We start from the raw sequence: 23,655 nt of genomic DNA, 5'->3' as shown, positions 1-23,655 counted from the left end.
CGGAGCGGATGTCACGCACGGCATCCGCTCATGTGAACTCAGCCTAAGGCTGCGTTCACACGGGCGAGTATTCCGCGCGGGTGCAATGCGGTAGGTGAACGTATTGCCACCCGCACTAAATCCTGACCCATTCATTTCTATGGGGCTGTTCAGATGAGCAGTGATTTTCACGCGTCACTTGTGCGTTGCGTGAAAATCGCAGCATGCTCTATATTCTGCGTTTTTCACGCAACGCAGGCCCCATAGAAGTGAATGGGGTTGCGTGAAAATCGCAAGCATCCGCAAGCAAGTGCGGATGCTGTGCGATTTTCACGCATGGTTGCTAGGTGACAGTCTATTCACTGTATTATTTTCCCTTATAACATGGTTATAAGGGAAAATAATAGCATTCTGAAAACAGAATGCATAGTAAGTGATCAGTTGAGGGTTAAAAAAAATAAAAAAAATTAACTCACCTTCTCCGTTTGTTCGCGTAAGTCCCGGTCTCTTCTTTACTTCTCAAAAGATGAACTATGGGCTAAAGGACCTTTGGTGACGTAAGATCACATGCTCCAATCACATGGTCCATCACCGCGGTGATGGACCATGTGATTGGAGCATGTGATCTGACGTCACCAAAGGTCCTTTAGCCCATAGTTCATCTTTTAAAGAACTAAAGACCGGGAGAACTACGCGAACAACAGGAGAAGGTGAGTTAATTTTTTACGAAGTGAAAACTCAAATCCGACAGTATATTCTAACACAGAGGCGTTCCCATAGTGATGGGAACGCTTCTTGTTAGAATATACTGAGAACTGTGTACATGACTGCCCCCCTGCTGCCTGGCAGCACCCGATCTCTTACAGGGGGCTGTGATCCGCACAATTAACCCCTCAGGTGCTGCACCTGAAGGGGTTAATTGTGCATATCATAGCCCCCTATAAGAGATCAGGGGCTGCCAGGCAGCAGGGGGCAGACCCCCCTCCCTCCCCAGTTTTAATTTCATTGGTGGCCAGTGCGGCCTCCCTCCCTCTATTGTATTATTTTCATTGGTAGCACAGTGTGCGGCCCCCCCGCCCCCCCTCCCTCTATTGTATTATTTTCATTGGTGGCACAGTGTGCGGCCCCCCCTGCCCTCCCTTCTATTGTATTATCATTGGTGGCCAGTGTGCGCCCCCCCCGCCCCCCCTCTATTGTATTAATATCATTGGTGGCCAGTGTGCGGCCTCCCCTCTCCCCCGCCCCCCCCCCCCCCGATCATTGGTGGCAGCGGAGAGTTAGAAGCATCATACTTACCTGCGAGCTGCCATGTCTGTGACCGGCCGGGAGCTCCTCCTACTGGTAAGTGACAGATCATTAAGCAATGCGCCGCACAGACCTGTCACTTACCAGACCTGCCGGGGGTGGCCGCACACTGTACCACCAATGAAAATAATACAATAGAGGGAGGGGGGGCGGGGGGGCGCACACTGTGCCACCAATGAAAATAATACAATAGAGGGAGGGAGGGGGGGGGGGGCCGCACTGGCCACCAATGAAATTAAAACTGGGGAGGGAGGGGGGTCCGCACAATTAACCCCTCAGGTGCTGCACCTGAAGGGGTTAATTGTGCATATCATAGCCCCCTATAAGAGATCAGGGGCTGCCAGGCAGCAGGGGGCAGTCATGTACACAGTTCTCAGTATATTCTAACTTGAAGCGTCCCCATCACCATGGGAACGCCTCTGTGTTAGAATATACTGTCGGATCTGAGTTTCATGATCTAACTCAAATCCGATGGTATATTCTAACATAGAGGCGTTCCCATGGTGATGGGGACGCTTCAAGTTAAAATATACCATCGGATTGTAGAAAACTCCGATCCTATGGTATATTAACTCCTGACTTTACATTGAAAGTCAATGGGGGACGGATCCGTTTGAAATTGCACCATATTGTGTCAACGTCAAACGGATCAGTCCCCATTGACTTGCATTGTAATTCAGGACGGATCCGTTTGGCTCCGCACGGCCAGGCGGACACCAAAACGACTGTTTTTTCATGTCCGTGGATCCTCCAAAAATCAAGGAAGACCCACGGACGAAAAAACGGTCACGGATTACGGACCAACGGAACCCCGTTTTGCGGACCGTGAAAAAATACGGTCGTGTGCATGAGGCCATAATCAGAGGTATCTGGAAGTGGTTTAGTTCTCTTTCCCCAGTGAGAAAAAAATGTATGCTCAGTTGAGCAGAGTAAGGAAGAATGTCTGTTTGTCAAATGAGCATTCATCCTACATCTTTTGAAGGTGAATGAGCACCTTTACCAGATGAGAAATGGGTGCCGTTTATGTGTGGTCCATTTTACCACAGACCCATTCATTTGAATAAATGAGTCTTGTGGAAAAATTAGAGCGAAAGATAGAGCATGCTGTGACTTTCTGTGAAAAAATCGTTCATGGACATTCCTATTGATATGAATCGGTCACTGTTCATTTGAGATGCTGTCCATTCTAAACTGAGACATATACTGTTCATTTACAATCAGAAATATGCCTATATTACATGTATTTCTGGCGCAGATTGCGGTGCAAAGGTTATTTGCGCTGCAGTCTGCGACATGCCAGGTCCAAAAAAGTCGGTGTGGTGTGGGCATGGATGGGCTGGCAGGCCAATCTCGTTCATCATTTTCGACGTCTGTTTTAGGCGTAAAAAATGGTCTAAGTGTAAGACAGCAAGGAAGCTGGCTTACATTTAGAAGCAGCGGTGGATACACCACAGTTATGTAGAGGCTGGAGCCTCTACAAAACTTTGGTGGATCCACTTCCAGCGCAGGAGCTTATTAAGACCGGAGTCTAAAACCAAAAAAATGACCCCCATAATGATAATACTAAAATTAATACAATTCTAGAACTATACCACATACCTTATGTATTTGCATTGATATATGATCCTTATTCTCTTACAATACCTCTGATTTTTACTTCCGATGATCGATCATTCATTTTTTAATACCCATGCTACTAATATAAAGACAGATAGATATAGAACTCCCCTTATGATCTATGATGTAATTATGGATAGGTAATAGTGTTTAAAAGTTTATCGAACATTCCCATGAATTTAAGCACCCAATTGGCCACTTAGTAAACTGAACTGGACAATCATTTGAGACTGTATTTGTGTTGTGACAGTATTTGCATGGGTTATGTTACCTATTTCAGCCCTTCGGGAGCAGGTTGACTATGGTCAAATATAGGCCATCATACCAATTGTTTATCTGTATACATTTATTTATTGTGTTCCCTTTATAAGGGCTCATGCACACAAACTTATTTTCTTTCCGTCTCCATTCCGTATTTTTTTTTGCGGACCGTATGCGGAACCATCCATTTCAATGGGTCCGCAAAAAAGAAAACGGAAGGTACTGTGCATTCGGTTTCCGTATGTCCATTTTTCTGTTCCCTAAAAAAATTTCTGCATTACGGAAAAGGATAGGACTGTTTTATTAGGGGCCAGCTGTTCCGTTCCGCAAAATACGAATGCACACAGATGTCATCCGTATTTTTGGTGGATCTGTTTTTTTGCGGACCGCATAATACATACGGTCATGTGCATGAGCCCTAACACTATGTATATAGTGCTTGCAAGGTCTGTTCTCACCTTTCAAAAAACTAAATATTTGCGGTTTACGTTTTAAAGACATAGCTAATTTCAGAGTCTGAACTAAGAATTTCTACAGGGAAATTCTAATGACTAATCTTCTGGAATCCCTCATGACCAACACACTAGCAGAGATAAATGCGTTGCAACTGTACATGTTCCTTGTGCCCAATAACATTTGCTTGTATATTTATGGATGAGAACCAACATACATGACATACTGTAAATTAAAAAGGTGTTGACAAAAAAAAAACGGTGTCATGTAATATGATGTAATAGACATCAAGACAATCATAATAGCCCATTAGTGAACCAACAGTGTTACCGGCGATCTATATAGGCCTCTAAACTATAACATATCACAATGCAATTGTCATTATTTTTCATAACAGCTGTATGATTGAATGAATTCTATATCTATATGAACGTAGGTACATATGTGTAATCACAAATAGTACCTCCTCCAGCACACCCCAAAATAAATACAGACCACATAGAAGACCCCCTAAATAAAGATATATAGACCTAATACAAGACCCTTCTTTATATAGAAGCCAGGCCTTTCCTGCATCGTTATAGTGGTGGTTTGAAGGGGAAGGGGGGGGGGGGGGGGGGGGGGGGGAGATTAATCGCAGTGTGTCTTAATAGTGAAGAAAAGTATTTTTTAACTCGTTTTTAAATGTAAATAACACAGTAGGCAGAAATCTTACCAGCTCTTCCTGCAACATTATATTGGTGGTTTGGAAAAGGGGGGGGGGGGGGGAGGATAATCAGTGTGTGTAATAATAGTGAAGTAAGGTCTTTTTTTGAACCTGTGTTTATAAGTGCAAATAACGAAGTAGGCAGAAATCTTGGCTACATAGTTATATTGGTGGGAGATAATTGCATTACAAGTTTGCAACATGTGTCTTAATGGTGAACAAAGGTCTTTTTTGAACTACAACTTTTAAATGAACATAATATAGTAGGCAGAAATCTTACCAACCTTTCCTGCATCATTATATTGGTGGTTTTGGGGAGATAATTGCTTTACAAGTTTGCAATGCGTGTCTTAATAGTGAAGAAAGGTCTTTTTTGAACTAGCGTTTTTAAACACACTTAACACAGTAGGCAGAAATCTTAGGGACCTTTCCTGCATCATTATATTGGTGGCTTTCGGGGAGAAAATCGCATTACAAGTTTTCAACGTGTGTCTTAATAGTAAATAAATATCTTTTTTGAACACGCATTTCAAATGCAAATACTGCAATATTCCCAAAGTAAGGAAGGACATTTAATTGTTCCTCTGTCTTTAAATGACAGAAAACACACTTGCAACTTTGCTATGACTTTTCATTAGACCGACCTCATAACAAAATGTCTGGAATACGGAACAGTTCAAAATGAAAGACCCAGGCCTCATCCTCCCAAAACCAGAATGTGGGTAGTAGCAGCAGCAGCCATCCAGGCAGTATTAGTAGTGGTAGGTCACAGTCCTCTCTGGCTTCCAAAAAGCACAACATTATTATTCAGGACAAAGAGTAGGAGATGTGCACTGGATTCCTCACTCCTCCTCTCAGTCACAGCAGGATGATGTGGAGACCACCTCTCAGTGCCTTGGAGCCAGGGGCCACAGCATTCCTCCTGCTCCTTCTCCTTGCAGCCCCAGAGAAGCCTTTCAGTTGCATCCTCTCTGTCTTCACTGCCCCCTCCTAGTGGTACTCCTTTTTTTCCTAAGAAGATGGAACAAAACCCCACCACAAACTATGGCAGATAGTATAGAGAGTCTTCCTGTTGATTACTTCTGTGAGAGTAGTCAGCAATTGGACTGCCAGGAGGTGGAGGTTCAGGTAGAGGCAGGGGACCCAATACAAAGCTGTGTTGGTAGTAGTGGTGATGGCACTTGTAGCACAGTGGTGGTGGTAGGGATAGTGGTAGCGACAGTGGCACTCTGGGCAAATACAGAGCAGGGAATCGAGAGGGGGGCAAGGAGCCCACCATGACATCTCACGGTGTGATAAAAGTGTCAGGGAAGGTGAGGACTATAATGATTATTGTGTGCTTGACAGAACCTTGGAACCATATTGGGGTGCTGAGGAAGAGGGTAGTGGCCAGAGTTGCAGTATATGGCCAAAGCCAGATCTGCTTCTATTGTGGTCAGCTTGGGTGCTGTGGTAAACTTGTGATGCTACTGATATTGTGGGTGCAGGCTCAAAACATCCCAGACCTATCCCAAGCTCAGCTACTGTTGGCGCTCTGTGAACAACTCCCATATGGCAGTTTTTCTCCACATGGCCGGAACACAAAACCACAGATGTGTGCATGATCTGTAGTATTAAAATAAGCCGTAGGTGTTCAAACACAAACATAGGTACCAGGGCTCTATTGCAGCACATGAGGTGGCATCACCAGATCCTGTGGGAAAATAGAATTGGCTAGCATTCTCAATCATAACAAGTCTGTCCTTTTTATTCTGATCTTCTTTGTGGCTTCTGTCCTAGTCATCATCATCAGCTGCTTCTCTTCCAGGACAATTATGAGACATTCATAAGAGAATGTGTGGCCAGGAGAAAACTATTCTTGACCAGCAAGTAGACTATGTGCAAGCTAAACTCCCATCCGGCTAAGTTGCTGTTGGTTCAGTTGTTCAGCCACTTAGTTGTGGTAAATATGGTGCATATCTGCGACTTTGCCTACATTTCATTTTTCAGGGCTCTGGCCCAAGCGGTGTGGTAGGACTGACTCATAGCCTGGCAAGCACTATTGCTATATGCAAAGTTTGACTTGTCGGTCCTATATGCAAAAATGTAATTGTCGATTCGCAAGTGTGGTGCACTTTCGCACCTTTGCCTATGTGCAAAATTTGACTTGTTGGTCCTATATACAAAGTGTAACCCTCTTTGGTCCGCAAATGTGGCACATTTCTGTGCCTTAGCCTAAATAAAAAATTTCTGGGCTCTGACCCAAGCGTTGTGGTGTGACTCTTGGTGTGTGCATGTCAAAAGAGCAGGCATTCTGAATGTGCTTAAAAGGGTGATCTCTCCCCTGAAATGCCCTCCCATATGCCCGGGGCACACAATGTACTTACCTTGCTCCCCAGCAGCCGCGATGCTCAGGAGGCTTGTTAACTTCACCGCCGGCCATTGGCTGCCCCCCTCGACACTGGATGTTTTCATCTGCGTGACAGGGAGATGTAGCGGCTGCCGTGCAGGCTTCAGAAGCGATGTGGGTGTCGGGGAGCAAGGTGCGAGTTAAGTACATTGTGTGTGAGGGGCCCGGGCATATGGGGGTGCATTTCAGGGGTTGAATAACACCTTTAAACACGATCTGTCCCCATTAAGGCATCATCTTTGGATGCTTGGTCGCCCGTCAAGCCACAGTTTTTTTTCCCATAACACTGTTTGTGTTTAAACTTCATCTGTCCCAGATAAGGAATATTTTTTGGAAGCTTTGTAATATAAAAAAAGAATAACATATTCGACAGTGCAGTGTGTTTGTTAACCCCATCAAACGTGTTTACCCTTAGCTGTGTACCGTATGTCACTGTCAGCCTGACATTATTTGCTACTGCTGTCATTGCATTTAAGACCTTAGGGGGGGGGGGGGGAGAAGAAAAAAAGCAAAATTATAACTTTCTGGGCAATTAAAGCAACTTTGGTTCGAGCATAATCAGTTCGGGTCTAAACCAAACTTTTTGAAATATTCGGCGAATAATTATTTATTGATTTTTTTCTCTCTCTCTCGGAGTTGCCCTCCCTCTTTGTGAATTTGTGGGTCTTTCATTGATTTTTCTGTTTCTGTATATTCTTGAAAATGAATGACATGTAATAAAATAAAATCAGTAATCTGCCCAATGAGGCAAAGGATTTTTGAAGGAAATATTAACTTTTTTATTGAGATGCCCTACTAAACTCTTAAGGCTTCAAACTCCATTCTAAAAAATTGAATGTTAATGCATAAAAAAGTTCAATAATATATATGAGCTGGAGCCATTCTTAAGGGTCATCTGTCATCACTTACCAGTAGATCAGTGCTTGTTTGCAGAGTCTGATTATATCTCCAGTATCTCCATATGTGTCGGGAATCAGTAGAAAAAAAGGCTTTTTATAATATACAAATTACCCCCTAGTGCAATGAGGACAGTGCCATTCCACCTCATTGCAGTTGGCTCCACTCCCTGTCTGCTATGCCATGCTCCCAGCATTGTCATAGTCTTGTGGGAATGTATTTGGCACAAGTGCTGTAAAGGGATGGAGATTGCCCATCTGCTCGCCAGTCTCCATCACTTTATTGCGCATGTGCGAATGCACTTTCGTGAGACTTCAGGGCAGGCATGAATATATTTTCATTTCCTGGCCTGTCTGTCACTGCTGCTCTTGTCCGGAACCTTGGCTTCAGTCCCCAGCTTGTTTACTTTCGGCTGTGGTATGAATTGTGTCATTTGGGGGTATGCAACTAATTGGCCTCAGTGATGATGTAGCAGCACGTAACCCTGCAGGTCTGTACCACTTGGGAACATGTCAGGCAAGTCATTGGCTGCAGTGGCACATGGGACCCCTTCCATACCATGGCCTGAAGTAAGCCAAAGACTAGAAAATCACGGAATAGAGCCAGGAAGCTGGAGCAGCAGGTAGCAGTTAAGTATGATTCTTCCGTTAGGTACAGTACTACATGCTAGAGGGCTTAATTAAAAAGGGAACAAATCCTAGAAAACCACTTTAAAGTGGAGACTAGTGGCCAGGGAGACCCTTTATAAAAACTTTGTTAAATTGGCAGAACAAGGGAGGGGTCTCAAAACCCCTGTCTGCCACTCCAAAAGAGTAGATGTCTAGATGAGGTGGACAGATGGCCATGGATGCATTCAGCTATCTTCATTGTAGTTTTATAGGAGATGTGAAATACTTGGTTGCCTCAGCAATCCTTATAAATTGGAATGGAGAGCACTGAATCTATGGTTTTTTCCTTTTTTAGAGAATTATCATATTCTCCCCCTATAAGACATACCTGCTGCCCATAAGACGCACCTAGGTTTTAGAGGAGGAAAATAATAAAAAAAAAAATTTCATCAGACCTCAGCTTAGACCCCCAATCAGATCCCCAATTTTAAACAGACCTCAGCTCAGACACCCAATGTTAATCAGACTTCAGCTAAGACCCCCCAGTCAGACCCCCAATATTAATCAGACCTCAGATCAGACTCCCAATGTTAATTAAACCCTTAATCAGACCTCATATCAGAAGTCCAATGTTCATAAGACCCCCAAACAGACCTCTGATCAGAACCCCAACGTTAATAAGACCTCGAATCAGATCTCAGATCAGCAATAAATAAATAAATAAAGCCACATCTCCTGATCCAGACACCGCTGCTGCTTCTGAAATCCAGTGCTCTTCCTGCCGTGCTGTGACATCCTCATGTTGTGTGCAGGTCACAGCACAGCATGCGGTGGCAGATGAAGACCAAGAGGCGGTGAGTACAGACCTGTACAGGGAGCGCTGTATTCACCGCTCCTCAGTCCTGCTGTACTAATGAGCTCTTCCATAATGGAAATGCTCAGTAGTATTTGCACCATAAGATGCACTGAAATTCTCCCACCACTTTTGGGGGGAAAAAGTGCGTATTATATGGCGAACAATAGGGTAAATGTTATTAGACAGTTCACTCATTTTCACCTAGTCAGGTGAATTTGTCTACCTGCATTATATGCTGGAATTCACAGCTGCTGTACTTTTTCCCTGCCCATTCATTCATTTCTGTCTCCACCCACCACCCCCGTATACGAACAGACGTACACATAGCCAGTGGAAAAGAAAAACGATTAGTCATTCATCCATTCTGCAAAGCTTTCCACGAGAAATGGGTGGGACCGACGATTCTGTCAATAGCAGATAAAATGGTATGTTGTCAATATGTGATCATTCAGAGTTCAATTTTGAGTGAACATCAGAAGAGTTTTCAGAGAGATGGGGAAAGTGTTATTATACTGCATGCATTTGCTGGCATTAACTGCTCTCTTACATGCAGCTTTACCAAGCATTCATCGGTGTCGAGAAATTCAGAAAGTGGCAAAAAAGATCAGTCAATTTGCCAATAAAACCGTAAGTATAAACTTCAAATGACTGCATTCACTGCTACTTTCATGCTGTGATTGTATAAATCTAATGCCACATTACTGTTTCTCTTCCTGTAGTACCCGCATTCATTTCATACACCTATGGATGTAAAGGTAAGATATATGTAATGATCCTGAATTGTAGTTATTATTGCTATTTTCACTAATATTATATTCCTATAGCAGTATCTCTTCGTTTGGTGGTGGAAATGCGAATGTTATAAAGTTCATTATAGTCATAGTTGCCATCTAATTATATCTAAATTTGCATTATTCATAAATAATATTGATTTGTTTAAAAATGTATCAATAGTTCTAGGTTTCGGAATCCCACATAGACTTTGAGATCCCCTAAAAATGTTTTATTAAGAACAACCAATGTTGGGTTCCCAAAGCATTCCAAGAATTCATATGAAAGTCCCAAAGTTCTAAGTTTTCAAAATAGGTGTGCATCTATATAGGCAATATATTAAATATGACTCTTTCATATAATTCTATTACATTTCAAGTGAAAATAATTTTTTAGACCTTTTTTAAAAATTCTAATAGAATTCTACTAGACTATGAGTCATTACCATAAACTGTCACCGCCTACAAGGGTGACAGGGCAATGATGAAAGAAAGTCAAAAGGTCTTTGTCCTTTAGTTATGCTTTTCAAGAATAGATGTTAAGATAAAATAGAAGAAACTGTAATATGCTTAACTTTATTTAACAGGGTTTCCTAATCTGAGACTCCTTTTAATTAAATAGAAATATTTAATTTTGAACAAAAGAAATATAACAGAAAGCTGCCAAGGAATATGAGACTGATTAGAACCAAATATTTAATCTGTAATTGCTATAATTATTAGGGGAAGTGAAAAGTATTCCAAAGACAACAGGTGCCAAATCTTACCTTGTCAGGGAAAATACGTATATCAATTTAGTTACAGCCTTTGCCCCAGTCTAAAGTAGAGCAATGTGCCACATACAGAGTGGAGTTTGGTTTCTGCTTGTAGTGATCACACAAAAAACAAAACAGAAACGTGTGTAATGACTAATACAGTTTTCTCGCAGACACATGCAATAAACAAAACCGCAAGCACCAACCATGTGCACAAGAATTTTTTTTTTTTTCAAAAATAAGATATTCAAATAGGATGTCAGATGCTCACATTAACCACAAAGCATAAACCTGTTCTAGCGATATATGACATGACTAAACACGCTATGTGTAGAGGGGTTTCTGAAGGTTAACATTTGTCTACAACTCATAATTTATGGTAATATACACATAATATTTGTAGTTGGATGATTAAAAAATAGAACAAAAAATACAGTGAAGGTGCAGCTATCCATTAGATCTTAGCTCTAATTTATTTCAGTGCAGGATAAGAACTGATATGATATGTTTGAATGTAGGATTCTGTGAATGTACATAGGTATTTTTTTGGAGTGTCAAATAGGGGTTGGCTAGGAGAAATAGGCCAAATTTATTTCGTTTTGTTCAAGACACATCAGGATGCAGAACATATCACATGTCATTCGTTTCTGGAGATGGGTCATTCAGGGATTGCCACATTTGAAGTCCCTTCCTATTATAGGGCAATTGTATTTGCCTTAAATAGGTTCTTGCCTTCCTCTGGATCAATACTGTAGGATTACAGGTTGGATTTAATAGGCTTGTGTCTTTTTACAACATTATCAACTATGCATAAAGTGCAGAAACCTTCTAATGTACTATATGTCTCAATGCAGTTTAGATCCTGGCCCATGGCTATAGATCGGTTACCTACAGTTGACTCATAGATCTGTATGGCCCTATATATGTACAGACCTCCTTAAAGTAGGAGCTTCAAAAACATGGCCTAGAGAACAAGCTGAGGCACACAGTATACTGCAGTATCTGTACATTTTGTGATGATTTTTACCCTTAGAGAACTACTTAATATTGTCTATATTTGTATAATATATGCATATTTCACTTCAGTAGCATTCATTCTAGGATAACAATATCAGACAGCCTGATGAAACTTTTAGGGTACGAGCACACAGTCAGGTTTTTGCATGAAGTTTTGGAAACCACAACCAGTAGTGAATAAAAAAAAAAGAGAAGTCGTATTTGTACTTTGCATTTTCTCTCTTTTTATGATCCATTCCCGATTTTAGCTTCCAATACTACATGCAGAAACTTAACGGTGTGGCCGTACCCTTAGTGTACCTGCACATGGGCACAGGTTAACGTACAGCTGATCTGCTCAAATTTCCATGAGGATTTCTGTATGTTTCCAAACCAAAACCACAATACATAATTTTGGTTTTTGGTGCGGGAGTAGATGCATTAAAATTGTGAAATCCACACAAAAGATCTGCAAACATTGACATGCTGTGGATTTCTAAATTCACATGGCAGGTCAATTTCTGCATGGGAAAAAGATGCAAAGTGTACATGAGATTTGTGTAGTCTCATAAACTTTGCTGGTACTGTACTACGCTGAAGTCATTCCGCATGGGGTTCGGCACAGAAAAAACGTGTGTATTGTGCAATGTGTGCAGATGGCCTTAGGGAATAACCATTTGGTTACTTGAGAAAAGGGGAGTTGGAGACTGAGACCGAGAGTGAGAAAGAGACAGACACCAAAAGTCAGAGACAGAGTTAGAAACCGAGAGTGAGAGAGACAGAAATGCCAAGACTGAGACAGAGAGAGACCTTGACATCATTGCCAAAAATATAAACATAAACCAAACGATGATTTCCTGATTGAATGTTTTTTTTTAATGAATTTCCAATCAAGCAATGTTCTTCTTGACTGAAAGGATACTATTACCCTAGAGTCTAGATGTGATGGCTAACCTCCGGCACTCCAGCTGTGGTAAAACTCTGTGAAAAAATACTTTTAAACCAGCATGCGCTACTCCTGTAGTAGCGCATGCTGGCCCAAAAGTGATCCCTCATGTTCTCTCAGCTCTCTGCACTAAGCTGCTCCACAACCTGTTCCCCTCTGCTCCGATTGACAGCTATAGTGTCCAACCAGGAGACCACTACAGCCATCTTCAGAGAAGAGGGGAGGGGTTGTAGTGCATCTCGCTGCAGAAAGCCTTGAGCAATTCAGCATATGAGACATATGAGAGTTTTCAGGACACTTTTTTTTTTCACAAGGCTGCAACTAATAAAAGCATCAATAAAGTAATCTATAGCCAGCTACCTACCTAATACTTAATCAAGGTTTAAAACTGCTAACAAACTCCCTTTATTCATACGAACATAAAAGAAATAAAAACATATTAAATTATCTCATTTTCTAGTCATTGTTGCAATACTTTATAAATAGGATAGATAAACAAGGAAATCACTGCAGCTCTCACCTCTCACTTCCTAGTGGAGCACGGATAATCAGACCTGGACTCAGTCTGGAGCAAATTGTAAAAAGAACACAGATTCCAGCTCTTCACAATAAAATGGCTTCTTTATTCCACTTCCTTAAAATCAGACATCAAAAGTAGGACAGTATGCTGTGACGCGTTTCGGCCCGAAACGCGTCACAGCATACTGTCCTACTTTTGATGTCTGATTTTAAGGAAGTGGAATAAAGAAGCCATTTTATTGTGAAGAGCTGGAATCCGTGTTCTTTTTATAAATAGGATATATTTTTATTGAATTCTTTATGACAATACTTTACAACAATACAGGTGACATAAAAAATCCCTGTTGTAATACATTTGAAGAAAATGTGTATTTTGCATCAGTTATTGTATCGCTCCAGTGTATATTAAATGTAAAAAAGTTGAAAATATATGACTTTTTTATGCATACAGCTCTTATGTGACCTTAAGCAGTAAAATTATGGTTGCAAAAGTGCACATAGCCTTTAATCTGGAAAGGCCTACTCTTTTTGATGTTTATAGTGGAAAGTCTTCTTTTAAGATAAAGTATAGATGTTGATCAATGTAATTTAAAAGGCATTCCTATCTTAAAAAATGCTAGCAAATCAATAGGATATGCTGAAATATGATCAGCTGGGGTCCGACCTCTGAGACCCATGCTGATCCCGAAAACATAGGGAAAAATGAGGCAGCACTTCGGTAAATCAGTTGTATTTTAGGTTCCTGTACAGCAAATGGAGAAGAGGGCCTTTATGTGTGGAAAAAGTTTTCGGTATGGCCACCCTTAGCACACACAAATCTACGAAGGCAAATCCACAGTATATCCGTTTTATAAGGACGTACCCTAAAAGAGCTAAATTGTTTGTCTACAGCTCCTTCATTTAGAGGATTATTTAGGATTGAACTACCATCAAGCAGGATTGATGACATATCCTACTGACCAATTCTGGTTGTGGGAAAACCTCTTATAATGTAGTGTTCATTTTAGGATCACACCATTTACAAACACTGATACACTATTAAAATTTCCTGCCATTAACTTGTAAATGTGTAGCCAACAGGTTGTCGTGTAGCGGCCTGTAGTCTGCTGATGGGATGCTAAAATGAAAAGGTGTTCCACTCTTATGCCACTGAAGGTGGCCTGTGTCAGGCATCTAGGCTGGTCAAAGCTTGCACAGAGAGCAGCTCTTGAGCAAATCCCTAGCACTAAATATTACTAAATATTAAATGTAATTTGTGCAAGGTATTCTTCGCTGTGCACATAAATAACCCAGATACGTGTATGACTCGCGTATTTGGTGGTTTATGTTACTCACTTTTGATTTCCTTGCTGCTTTCCCTGCCCATGGTCAACAACAGGAGATACTTTGTGCATTTGACTTGCTTTCAATATTCCCATACATACAGCATTGTACTTTCATATACCTCCATCAGCAATTTTTTGCTTGTTTGGTATGAAGCAGATGCTGGTTCAAGTGGAAATATATGCCATGATGCACATATTTCCACCTCAGTTACTGTAAAATAATCTCATAAAACAGAACTTGTGGTTTGCAAGGGCTTTACAGCTTTCATAGTGTCAATGTTCCCCAGAGAATGCAAATGCAATAGCTGACAAAACTCATCGGACTGAACAGCAATAAAAAATAATCTTGATAAGCAAACCAATGAATGTCATATCTGAATACTTTGCATTGGAATGAACTGAGGCATGATGTCAGGTATATCACTTAGCTTATAGTTGTGGGGAAGTCCCGTCACACCCTCTCATTGACTCTTTCACATAAAATAATAATAATAATTTTATATATATATATATATATATATATATATATATTTATCTTGGTAGATTTAGTATTCTACATTTTGTTGGTTGTTCTTGTGTTTTGATTATGGGTTTAGTTGCCCTTGAATGGTGTTTGTGTGACATTTAGTATTTTTTTCAAAGTCTTATAGAGAAGATAATGGAAACAAATGAATAGAAAAAAAAACAAAAAACACAACTAGAGTATACTGGGTTTTGACAATAGCTCCACTGACCCAAAAAACACTAAATGCATCTGCATGTAGACCTTTCAATGTTTTACTAAAGAAGTAAACAAAATCCTTTATGTGTGTTTTTTTTGTTGTGACAGAAGTAATTGGCTCATTTACTTTCTACTAACGCTAACGGTTAATCTTACCGATAGCAGTATGATAGTGTTAACCAAGCTCTATACCACAAAAGCCAACGTTTCTAAGAAGTAGGCTAACAAGTAGGAGTAAATGGCTGTATTCCTCAGGTTGTGGCTGTGTTTTTCAGAAGTTGTTCTGGGTGCATAGCTGGCCGTCAGGCTTTATAACAATTACTTTGCCTCCATCTAATATTCTTTATCTTATGGGGTCATTTATCATAAATGGCGTAAAGTAGAACTGGCTTAGCTGCCCATGGCAACCAATCAGATTCCACCTTTCATTTTTGACAGCTCCTTTGGAAATTGAAAGGTTGAATCTGATTGGTTGCTATGGACATCTAAGCCAGTTCTACTTTACACCAGTTTATTCTCAGATGACAAAAGTGAGCTTCGTAAATACCTTGTGTTGAGATGATGCATGCTGTGTTTGTGGCTGTGCTTTCATTATATACATGAATCTAGTTCTCATATATCATAATTCAAGTACTTCTGTTTCTTCTGATTTTTAGGAAGAGTGCCTAGACACAGCATTAATGTGTTTTCGATCACAGACTCCAAAATTGCATGTAGCTACAGGAAAAAACCAAGCAGAGCTTGACAGCTGTATAAGAAAAGTGAAGCTCAGTAAACCCCATGACCGTGAGGTAAGTTTATTTTTCTAACAAAATACATGTATAATTCAATTATAATGAACTGTAACCGCTGGTATTAAGATGCAATACAATGGGGAGATTTATCAATGGATTTACATCAGTTTTCAGAAAAAGGGAACATGGGCTACAGCATTGTGCTGAGCATGACTTGCGTCTTAATGGAGATATAGTGGTGCTAGGCTCGAGTAGTCACCCGTTCCTGAGTTATTTCATCTATTGTATAGTTGACACTATTTTCTGTACAATGCAATTGATTATATATTTCCATAATTAATATCAATCTCTTTCATGACCTGATAGATACCCTTTACTAAACAAGGATATCTTACACTAAAATATACATTTTCATCTTAACAGAATGTGTAAATCTTTATAATCAGTAAGATAACAATGGCACATTAAAATTTTGCTTGAATAATTGTCTATGACATTTTTTTCACTCAATATAAAAGCATTTAGAGGAATAGTTAAAGGGGTTATCCAAACCTCTAACACCCCCCCAGCAATGCGCGGGGGTTATCCAAACCTCTAATACCCCCCCATATAGAGAATACTTACCTGGTCCCCGACACCTGTGTCCTTCCGGATCCCTCCACGGCCGTCGCTGAATCTCCCCTTCGTGGGGGGGGGGGGGGGGGGGGTACATGTTTGGATAACCCCTTTAATAATAATTTAAAATGTATAAACATAGCAAGACTTTATTACAGTCAGGAATGCAGAGGTTGCAGTCACACCCGGGCCCTAGTGTCCATAGTTCCCTATCTATGATATAAATATAATAACATAAAATATATATATTATAAAAGTTGGATGGTGCATAAAAGAATATGTAATTAGTAAAGAAATCTCGTGCAGTCATTGATCAATTAGATCCTCCAGTATAAATATTGCCCCCAATAGTGCCTTCTGTTATGCTGGGTCAAAAAAAAAAATACTCACCACATCCACTTGAACGAGAGGGAATGCTGGCTCTGCACTGGAGGGGGCAGGAACTGATGCTTCCAGCATCATGACATCACATAAGACATCACAACTCTGGGAGAGTCCGATCCTGCTCCCTCCAGTGCAAAGTAAGTGTTCTCTCTGGTTTAAGTGGGTAAAGTGAGTATTATTTTAATTTATTTTTTCATTTTAACCCCTGAAAGGAATTTTTACTAATTTTTAATGTCAGACAGGTGCACTCCTGTCTAAATAGCTTTTAAAAACAGGCCTATTGATTTCAATGGGGTTCGCCTGGCTGTGAAAACAGACAAAAATAGGTCATGTCTGTAAAGTCTATATGAAAATAGCTCACCTCCTCACAATCATGGTCAGGTGCTCAGATCTAAATTGATTCACCCTTCAAATAAAATAACTTGCAATGGAAGACTGGCACACTTTACATATGGGACAACATGGGCAAAGTCTGGACCACAATATGTTTATATGTTTAATACAGACACAATATGTTAAAATATATAAATATAAAAAATATGTAATAAAATATTAAATACAATTACATAAAAAAAGTATAGTTGCTCTAAATAGGTAGCTAGCAGATTGCTAGATCAATTGGTTAAGCATTCTGAGGCATGGCAACAATTAATCTGCTACTGGAATTTGAATATAAATCTGAAATCACAATTTGGTGTTCTTTGTTGCAACAATGTAATCCACAATGTCTCACTGCAGTGATAGAGAAATAAGGCGATATATAGCAATTTGTTTATATCGAATTGGATGTATTGAGTCCTTTTGTGAGGAATATAATCACCGGTCAGCAAAATCCTTTTATGCCGGTACTGATAACCCACCTCGGGGGCTTACCTTTATTTGTCCCGAACTGCTTGTCGATTCCCGTGGTACCTTCTAAGACCAACTACAGACCGGCGTCCCGGCTGTTCCTCCGTCGGCGTCCCTCCTTTGGTTGGAAGTTGATTCCACCACGTGGGTGGTACTCACGGAACTGACTTTCAAGCAGGCAGGACAGAATCTTCCGATATATCTCGATCAAATCCTCGATCAAATCCTCGATCAAATCCTCGATCAAATCCTCGATCAAATCCTCGATCAAATCCTCGATCAAATCCTCGATCAAATCCTCGATTGTGTTAGGTGATCGTTTGTTTGTAGGATTAACAGTGCACTGTTTTGAATCAGAATAAAGTCCGTTCTTTCTGGGTGAGATTTATGTTTAAATCATAGTTTTTACCAGACGTGTTTCGGGATGGCTCTCCCCTTCCTCAGTGGCAGTACCCCTCTTGCATGAATTATGCGTTTTTATACCTAGAATGGTTGTATTCAAAAACCGGTATGGATTATTCCGGGTATCATTTTCCAATTTTACAGATTTTCTGTATGTGCCTCAGATTTATTTGTAGTGGGACATCTTTCATTTACTATTGTTGCTGATTATCATTTCCGTTTGTTTGATTAAATACAGATTTTTCATGCTTGCGATTTTGTTGCGGTTGTCATGCGTTTTTCGCCATGGTGATACGTTTTTTTCATATTGTTTGCATTTTCTTACACTATACATACTACATAAAATATTTTTTAAAATTTCAATTTTATACTTTAGTTATAGACATAATTGGTTCAGACTTTCTCTTTGTGATCTCACCTATTGTGACTATTAGTATCCATCTGTTATTCTTGGGGATGTGCATTTTCTACCTTGATTTTTCCCACATATTCATTCCATCATGTTAGCATGGATATTAGGAAGAAGTAGGGGGTACATGCACTCATCACCAAGGGAAGACCGCAGTGCTGATAAACAGCCAGACATGCGATCTTCCGTCGGTAGATGAGCGAATGTCCCATTGTTTAACAAAAAAACAAATATCTCCAGATCAGCATTGAGTCCTGACATGTCCTATTTTTTTATGGCTGCTATTTACTGGCTGTTAAAAAATGGCCATGTGAATAGGCCCATTGTCTTCTAATAACTCTGAAAACGGCTCTGTGATCGACGTTTTTTCAATTTGTGTAAATGTAGCCTAACTATTCTGTAATAATGAAGATGTCAAATATAATTAATATGTATTTCATTTCAGGGGTGCACTTCATGTTCTAACTACACCAAAGAGAGCCCAGAAGAATTTCTGAATAAAATGGAGCTACTGTTGCAGAAGGTCAGCAAAAGAGGATGCCATAGCTTAAAGGGGCTGTCCACGTTAAATAAAAACTCGAGCAACACCCATAAATCGTCTAAAATAACAAAAGAAGCCATACTCACTCTTCTGGCGCTTCCAGAACTTCTCTCCACTCCTCCCTTCTGCTGATTTCAACTTCCTTGCTGCAGCCCATCAGTTGCCTGAGCAATACACAGAGCGTCACCTCTGCAGCCAGGAGAACAAACAGCAACGTGGAGGACCGAAGCGCAGAGTATTGATACTTTTGTTAATTTAGAGGGGCTGTCTGAGTTTTTATTTACCGTAATTAGGACAACCTTCTTAATATTAATATCCATTTTGTGCTATGTATAGTATAATATTCATGCTGCAAGCATTAACATATGTATGTTTCCCTTTATCCACAGATTGTTAGTAAATCTTAAACCTACAAATTAACAGCGGAGCTCGTACCTCTCTTTGAAAAAATGCAACATCAGTCATTCAGCCATTAGCCTACAAAGACCTAACCCTTTGAAAAGAAAACGATCTGTCATACTTGTTCTTGTGGAACTTAAACAACCCCCCAAATCCAGATCTTTGGGATATTACTAGTTTACAATATTTCTCGGAGCCCATAAATATCAGGTTTATTTTAAAGTGTCGCGTATATGAATTCTACACAGTGTTCTCAGGCCTGTACTCTTGTCCACGGCGTACAGCCTTATTGCAGTTCTAATGTAAATGTCCACCGTACATGGATTTTTAATACCAGTTGTTCCTAGAGTTGCTCTTTAGCTTTTTAATTGACTGTGATAAATAAGTATTTATAAGGAATAATAACGTATTCCTTAGTTTTCATCGCATGCAAAATTTGCAATCAATAATTAGCAAATGTGACGTTAGTAGCTACCAGGTATGGAAGCAGTCATGTGCGGTAGGCTGTATAGCTTTCATATTGGTATATATATATATATATATATATATATATATATATTAGAACACAATTCAGTCATCCCATAACACTATACTGTATTTAGAATATATGGGCCTATATATTATGGGCACATATGCTAATCCTATAGATGGCGTAAATATCATAACACCATATTTATCACAGCATCTGCTAAAATCTCAGCTCAGCACATCTTTATAGGGTCCCCTGCACTGATGTGCTATATAGAGCTTTTAGCGAAGCGAGTGGGCGAGAGATTATTGTCAGAAATATGAATAATGCTGATACATCATTACATACCCATTTACCTCTTCAAAAATTAGCCATTCAAACTTTATAACCTTCAATGTTCTCCGGATGGCCATAACCCACACACACATACACAAAACATTCACTATACTCTTAATGGAATTTCTACAGTGGGTTTAATCTGGTGTTGGTTCTGAGAGGTCAGTAACACAACGATCCAAGGAACACCACAGGGAGACCATCAGAAACTGGCACCACCATCAGAAACTGCATTAGTCATAACACAGTAAATCAGCATTACTTAGCTTCTGACATCTTTTTATCATTTCCCAGTATCTGGTAACAGTTTTTTTCTAATTTTATAGGAAAACACAACATATTTATGTTTTATTAAAATATTTAAGTTATTTAATCTAACTTATTTAATGAAGCGCAGTGTGATTTAATATTACAGCCTTATTCTAGCTGGGTTATCATTTTGATGTTCTTTTCACTTTTTTTATTTTTATTTTCCTTGTGTGCATTACCTATAGAAAAACCGAATGTTCTCAACTTGTACAATGATCAGTTTGTACTATTTTGTCATAAACTTGTGTGTTAAAATAAAATAAAATACTTAATTTTCACATGGCAGCATTTTGGTCAGTATTTGTATGCCAAAACCAGGAGCTGAACCTAAACAGAAAGTATGATGGAAAGTTTGGGCCTCTTCCAGGGATGCACCTAGCCTTTCTGCTGCCTGAGGTGAAAACTGAAATGGCACACCAACCTCCCATTGTCAATTTCTTAATCTAACCTCCTCCCTCCAGCCCTACTGTTAAAAGACATACTTGGAAAACATTACATACAGAGCTACAAAACATACAGGAGAATACTGTGCCCATTGTGCTTCCCAATACTATACTGCAGAAACAGATAATCCCCCTTTTGCTGCCCCCCTCTTGCCCCTAACTGGTGCTGCCTGAGGCAATCGCCTCAACTCGCCTCATTGGTAGTGCACCCCTGGCCTCTTCCATGTTTTTCACCCACTCCTGGTTTTGCCTTTCAAATACTAACCAAAATATTGCCATGTAATATTAGCTATTAAATGCAGTTGTCTCTTCCTCCTATGGAGGGTAATAATTTTGAGTGCAAATTTATACTGATTTATAAATCACAATTGCAGAATGTGTAAATGTGTCTGAAATACTGAGACAGAGAACGTTCAAATGAGAAAAATATATGAGAATGAATTCACAAAAAGTTTATTGTTATGTGGCTTGTCTTTTTTATTAACTCATTAAATAAACTTTATCAATAGCTTGATGTTTCCATATTATTCTTTTTATTGTCATAAATGTTTATATAATGTTTTTATATCCTGCACTAGATTGTGTGACTATAGTCTGCAAGAAACTGTATGGTAAATGGAAGGTGATTACCTGTGGTTTCTATTGCACAATGCTGTCTTCTGCTAATTGTTATAGATTCAGCCATTTTTCACCCATTTGTAATCAAGCTGTCAAATACCCTGTAATCCATATTTAAAGAGGACCTTTCATGGGTCCAGACATTATGAAATAAGTAGGGGGTTGTGTAGGGCATAGTGCAGGCATATAAGAACTTTTACTAGTTTATCTGTCCCGTGTTCCGTTCCCCCGCTGTGCCCCCCTTTTACTTTTCCCGCCTGGTATGGTAAGGAATATCATCGGTACAGGGAGGAGACGACTGCCCTGCTTCTCAATGGGCGTCTCCTTCTCCCTGGCTGTAGCGCGGTCCAATCACAGCGGAGAGCGTTACAGCTAGGGAGAAGGTGAGCTTTTTTTTCTCCCTGGTTGTGACGCTCTCCGCTGTGATTGGACCGCGCTACAGCCAGGGAGAAGGAGACACCAATGAGAAGCAGGGCAGTCGCCTCCTCCCTGTACCGATGATATTCCTTACCATACCAGGCGGGAAAAGTAAAATCCAGTAGAATCCAGCGATTAGCTGCAGCGTTCACGTGTGGTATATGGGCACACCTTGAAGTAAATAAATAATAAAATAGTTTAGCTCACTAGGGATGCGCAAAGCGAGCTTTGGATCCTAGATCCAAAGTCGCTTCGCTCAAAACTTTGGTTTTGGATCTGAACTCGGCTTCGGTTCCGACTGGCAACTCAAATCGAAGTTTTGAGCGAAGCGACTTTGGATCAAGGATACGAAGCTCTCTTTGCTCATCTCTACAGCTCACCATTACTAGATCTTCTAGTATAATTGTAGAATCCACACTGCACAAAGAAACGTCATCTTGGCTATGAGAAATCTTGTGAAAGAAACATACAAAATCAAGCACTCACATGAAAAAAGTAGAAAATCTTTAAATGATATGACACTTCCATTGTTATAAGTAAGAACCAGGGCACTATGGTTCAAAACGCATACACATTTTTCATTTTTATTGATGGATGTGTCATGTATTTTAAAGTGATGATTTTTAACATTCCTATGTTTTCCATGTCAGTGCTGGATTTCCTACATTTCTTTCATATGGGCACATCACTGATGCAGCCATGTCAACAAAGCCAGTGCTGATGTTGGCAGTGGCAGCACTGGAGCAGAAGAGGTTTGGACCAGTGAATATCACTTATTTTATTATTTTAATACCTTCTCTGCTTTTAACCATTTTTCTTATAATACAATCACTGGATTTTCTGGGATTACTATGTTGTTGTTTTTTTTACAGATATTCATGTAGTTGCTTACTTACCTCATGTACATCTTCCACATGATTTTTTTTCTTATGTGGACCCTCCTGACCTGTTTTTACCATGTAAACAAATCACTCTAGTTTGGTAGGTAGCACTTCCAACCAAACCCATGATGAACAGTTTATAGTTCCTCCCAGGGCTGGGACAAGGACAAGATATTTTTGTGCCCTAGGCAGAGCAGGCAAATTGTCCCCCCCCCCCCCCACCTTAAATTACCTTACTTTCTAATAAAGAGATTAAAACATGTTTTGAAAGAAGCAGTCAAAGGCATAACTAACGTTAATCCAGTTACTCATTGGTGATGTCTCCACTGATTTGAGTTGTTCACTTAACTTTTTTTCTCTATTTGGTCCAGACCATCAGGTGCAGACATCTTTGGCCAGGGCTGTGTGGCCCCCTCTGCCACATAAGAATACACTTAATAAATGGCACATGGTCGATGGTGCCTATTACAGATTTTGCATTTAGGACCAGGAGATTCAGGTTACACCGCTGACTTTGGCTCATTGCTTCTGAAGTCCATTCCCACCCTCTGTAGCTGGGGTGCACAACATTTTTGGTCTGGGGGCTGCATTGTCACACTGCTTTATTTCAATGTTATATCAATGTTTTAGTTTTATTTAGTTTTATTTGTTTACATTTACATTTCAGAATGCAACTCCTACTATTTTAAATATGCAAACTAACACCAAAATAAATTATTAAACTGAGTTCTCTGTTTTCTGTTGGT

The 23,655-nt window shown here is 40.0% G+C and overlaps 1 protein-coding gene across 2 annotated transcripts; it reads left to right on the top strand.

Moving 5' to 3' along the window:
- Window positions 1-9,462: 9,462 nt before the first annotated feature.
- LOC120991714 (interleukin-21-like) lies at window positions 9,463-19,902 on the top strand. Of its 2 annotated transcripts, XM_040420502.1 has the most exons (6): window positions 9,463-9,496; window positions 9,625-9,698; window positions 9,791-9,826; window positions 15,760-15,894; window positions 18,942-19,019; window positions 19,427-19,902. In XM_040420502.1, the coding sequence occupies exons 3-6, from the start codon at window positions 9,815-9,817 to the stop codon at window positions 19,442-19,444; spliced, it is 243 nt and encodes an 80-aa protein (XP_040276436.1). In that variant the 5' UTR covers window positions 9,463-9,496; window positions 9,625-9,698; window positions 9,791-9,814; the 3' UTR covers window positions 19,445-19,902. The 2 variants fall into 2 exon arrangements, with proteins under 2 accessions (XP_040276436.1, XP_040276435.1); XM_040420501.1 differs by lacking the exon at window positions 9,463-9,496 and having other exon boundaries at window positions 9,575-9,698.
- Window positions 19,903-23,655: the final 3,753 nt, after the last annotated feature.

Source organism: Bufo bufo, chromosome 2 (genome assembly GCF_905171765.1).
Source record: "Bufo bufo chromosome 2, aBufBuf1.1, whole genome shotgun sequence".
Classification (NCBI taxonomy): Eukaryota; Metazoa; Chordata; class Amphibia; order Anura; family Bufonidae; genus Bufo; species Bufo bufo.
This window is presented reverse-complemented; position numbering and strand designations above follow the sequence as displayed.

Coding starts and splice junctions, on each gene's coding strand:
- LOC120991714 (XM_040420501.1), top strand. CDS start 9,588: ATGCATTTGCTGGCATTAACTGCTCTCTTACATGCAGCTTTACCAAGC. Junction 9,827..15,759: donor ATACACCTATGGATGTAAAG/GTAAGATATATG, acceptor TCTGATTTTTAG/GAAGAGTGCCTAGACACAGC. Junction 15,895..18,941: donor GTAAACCCCATGACCGTGAG/GTAAGTTTATTT, acceptor ATTTCATTTCAG/GGGTGCACTTCATGTTCTAA.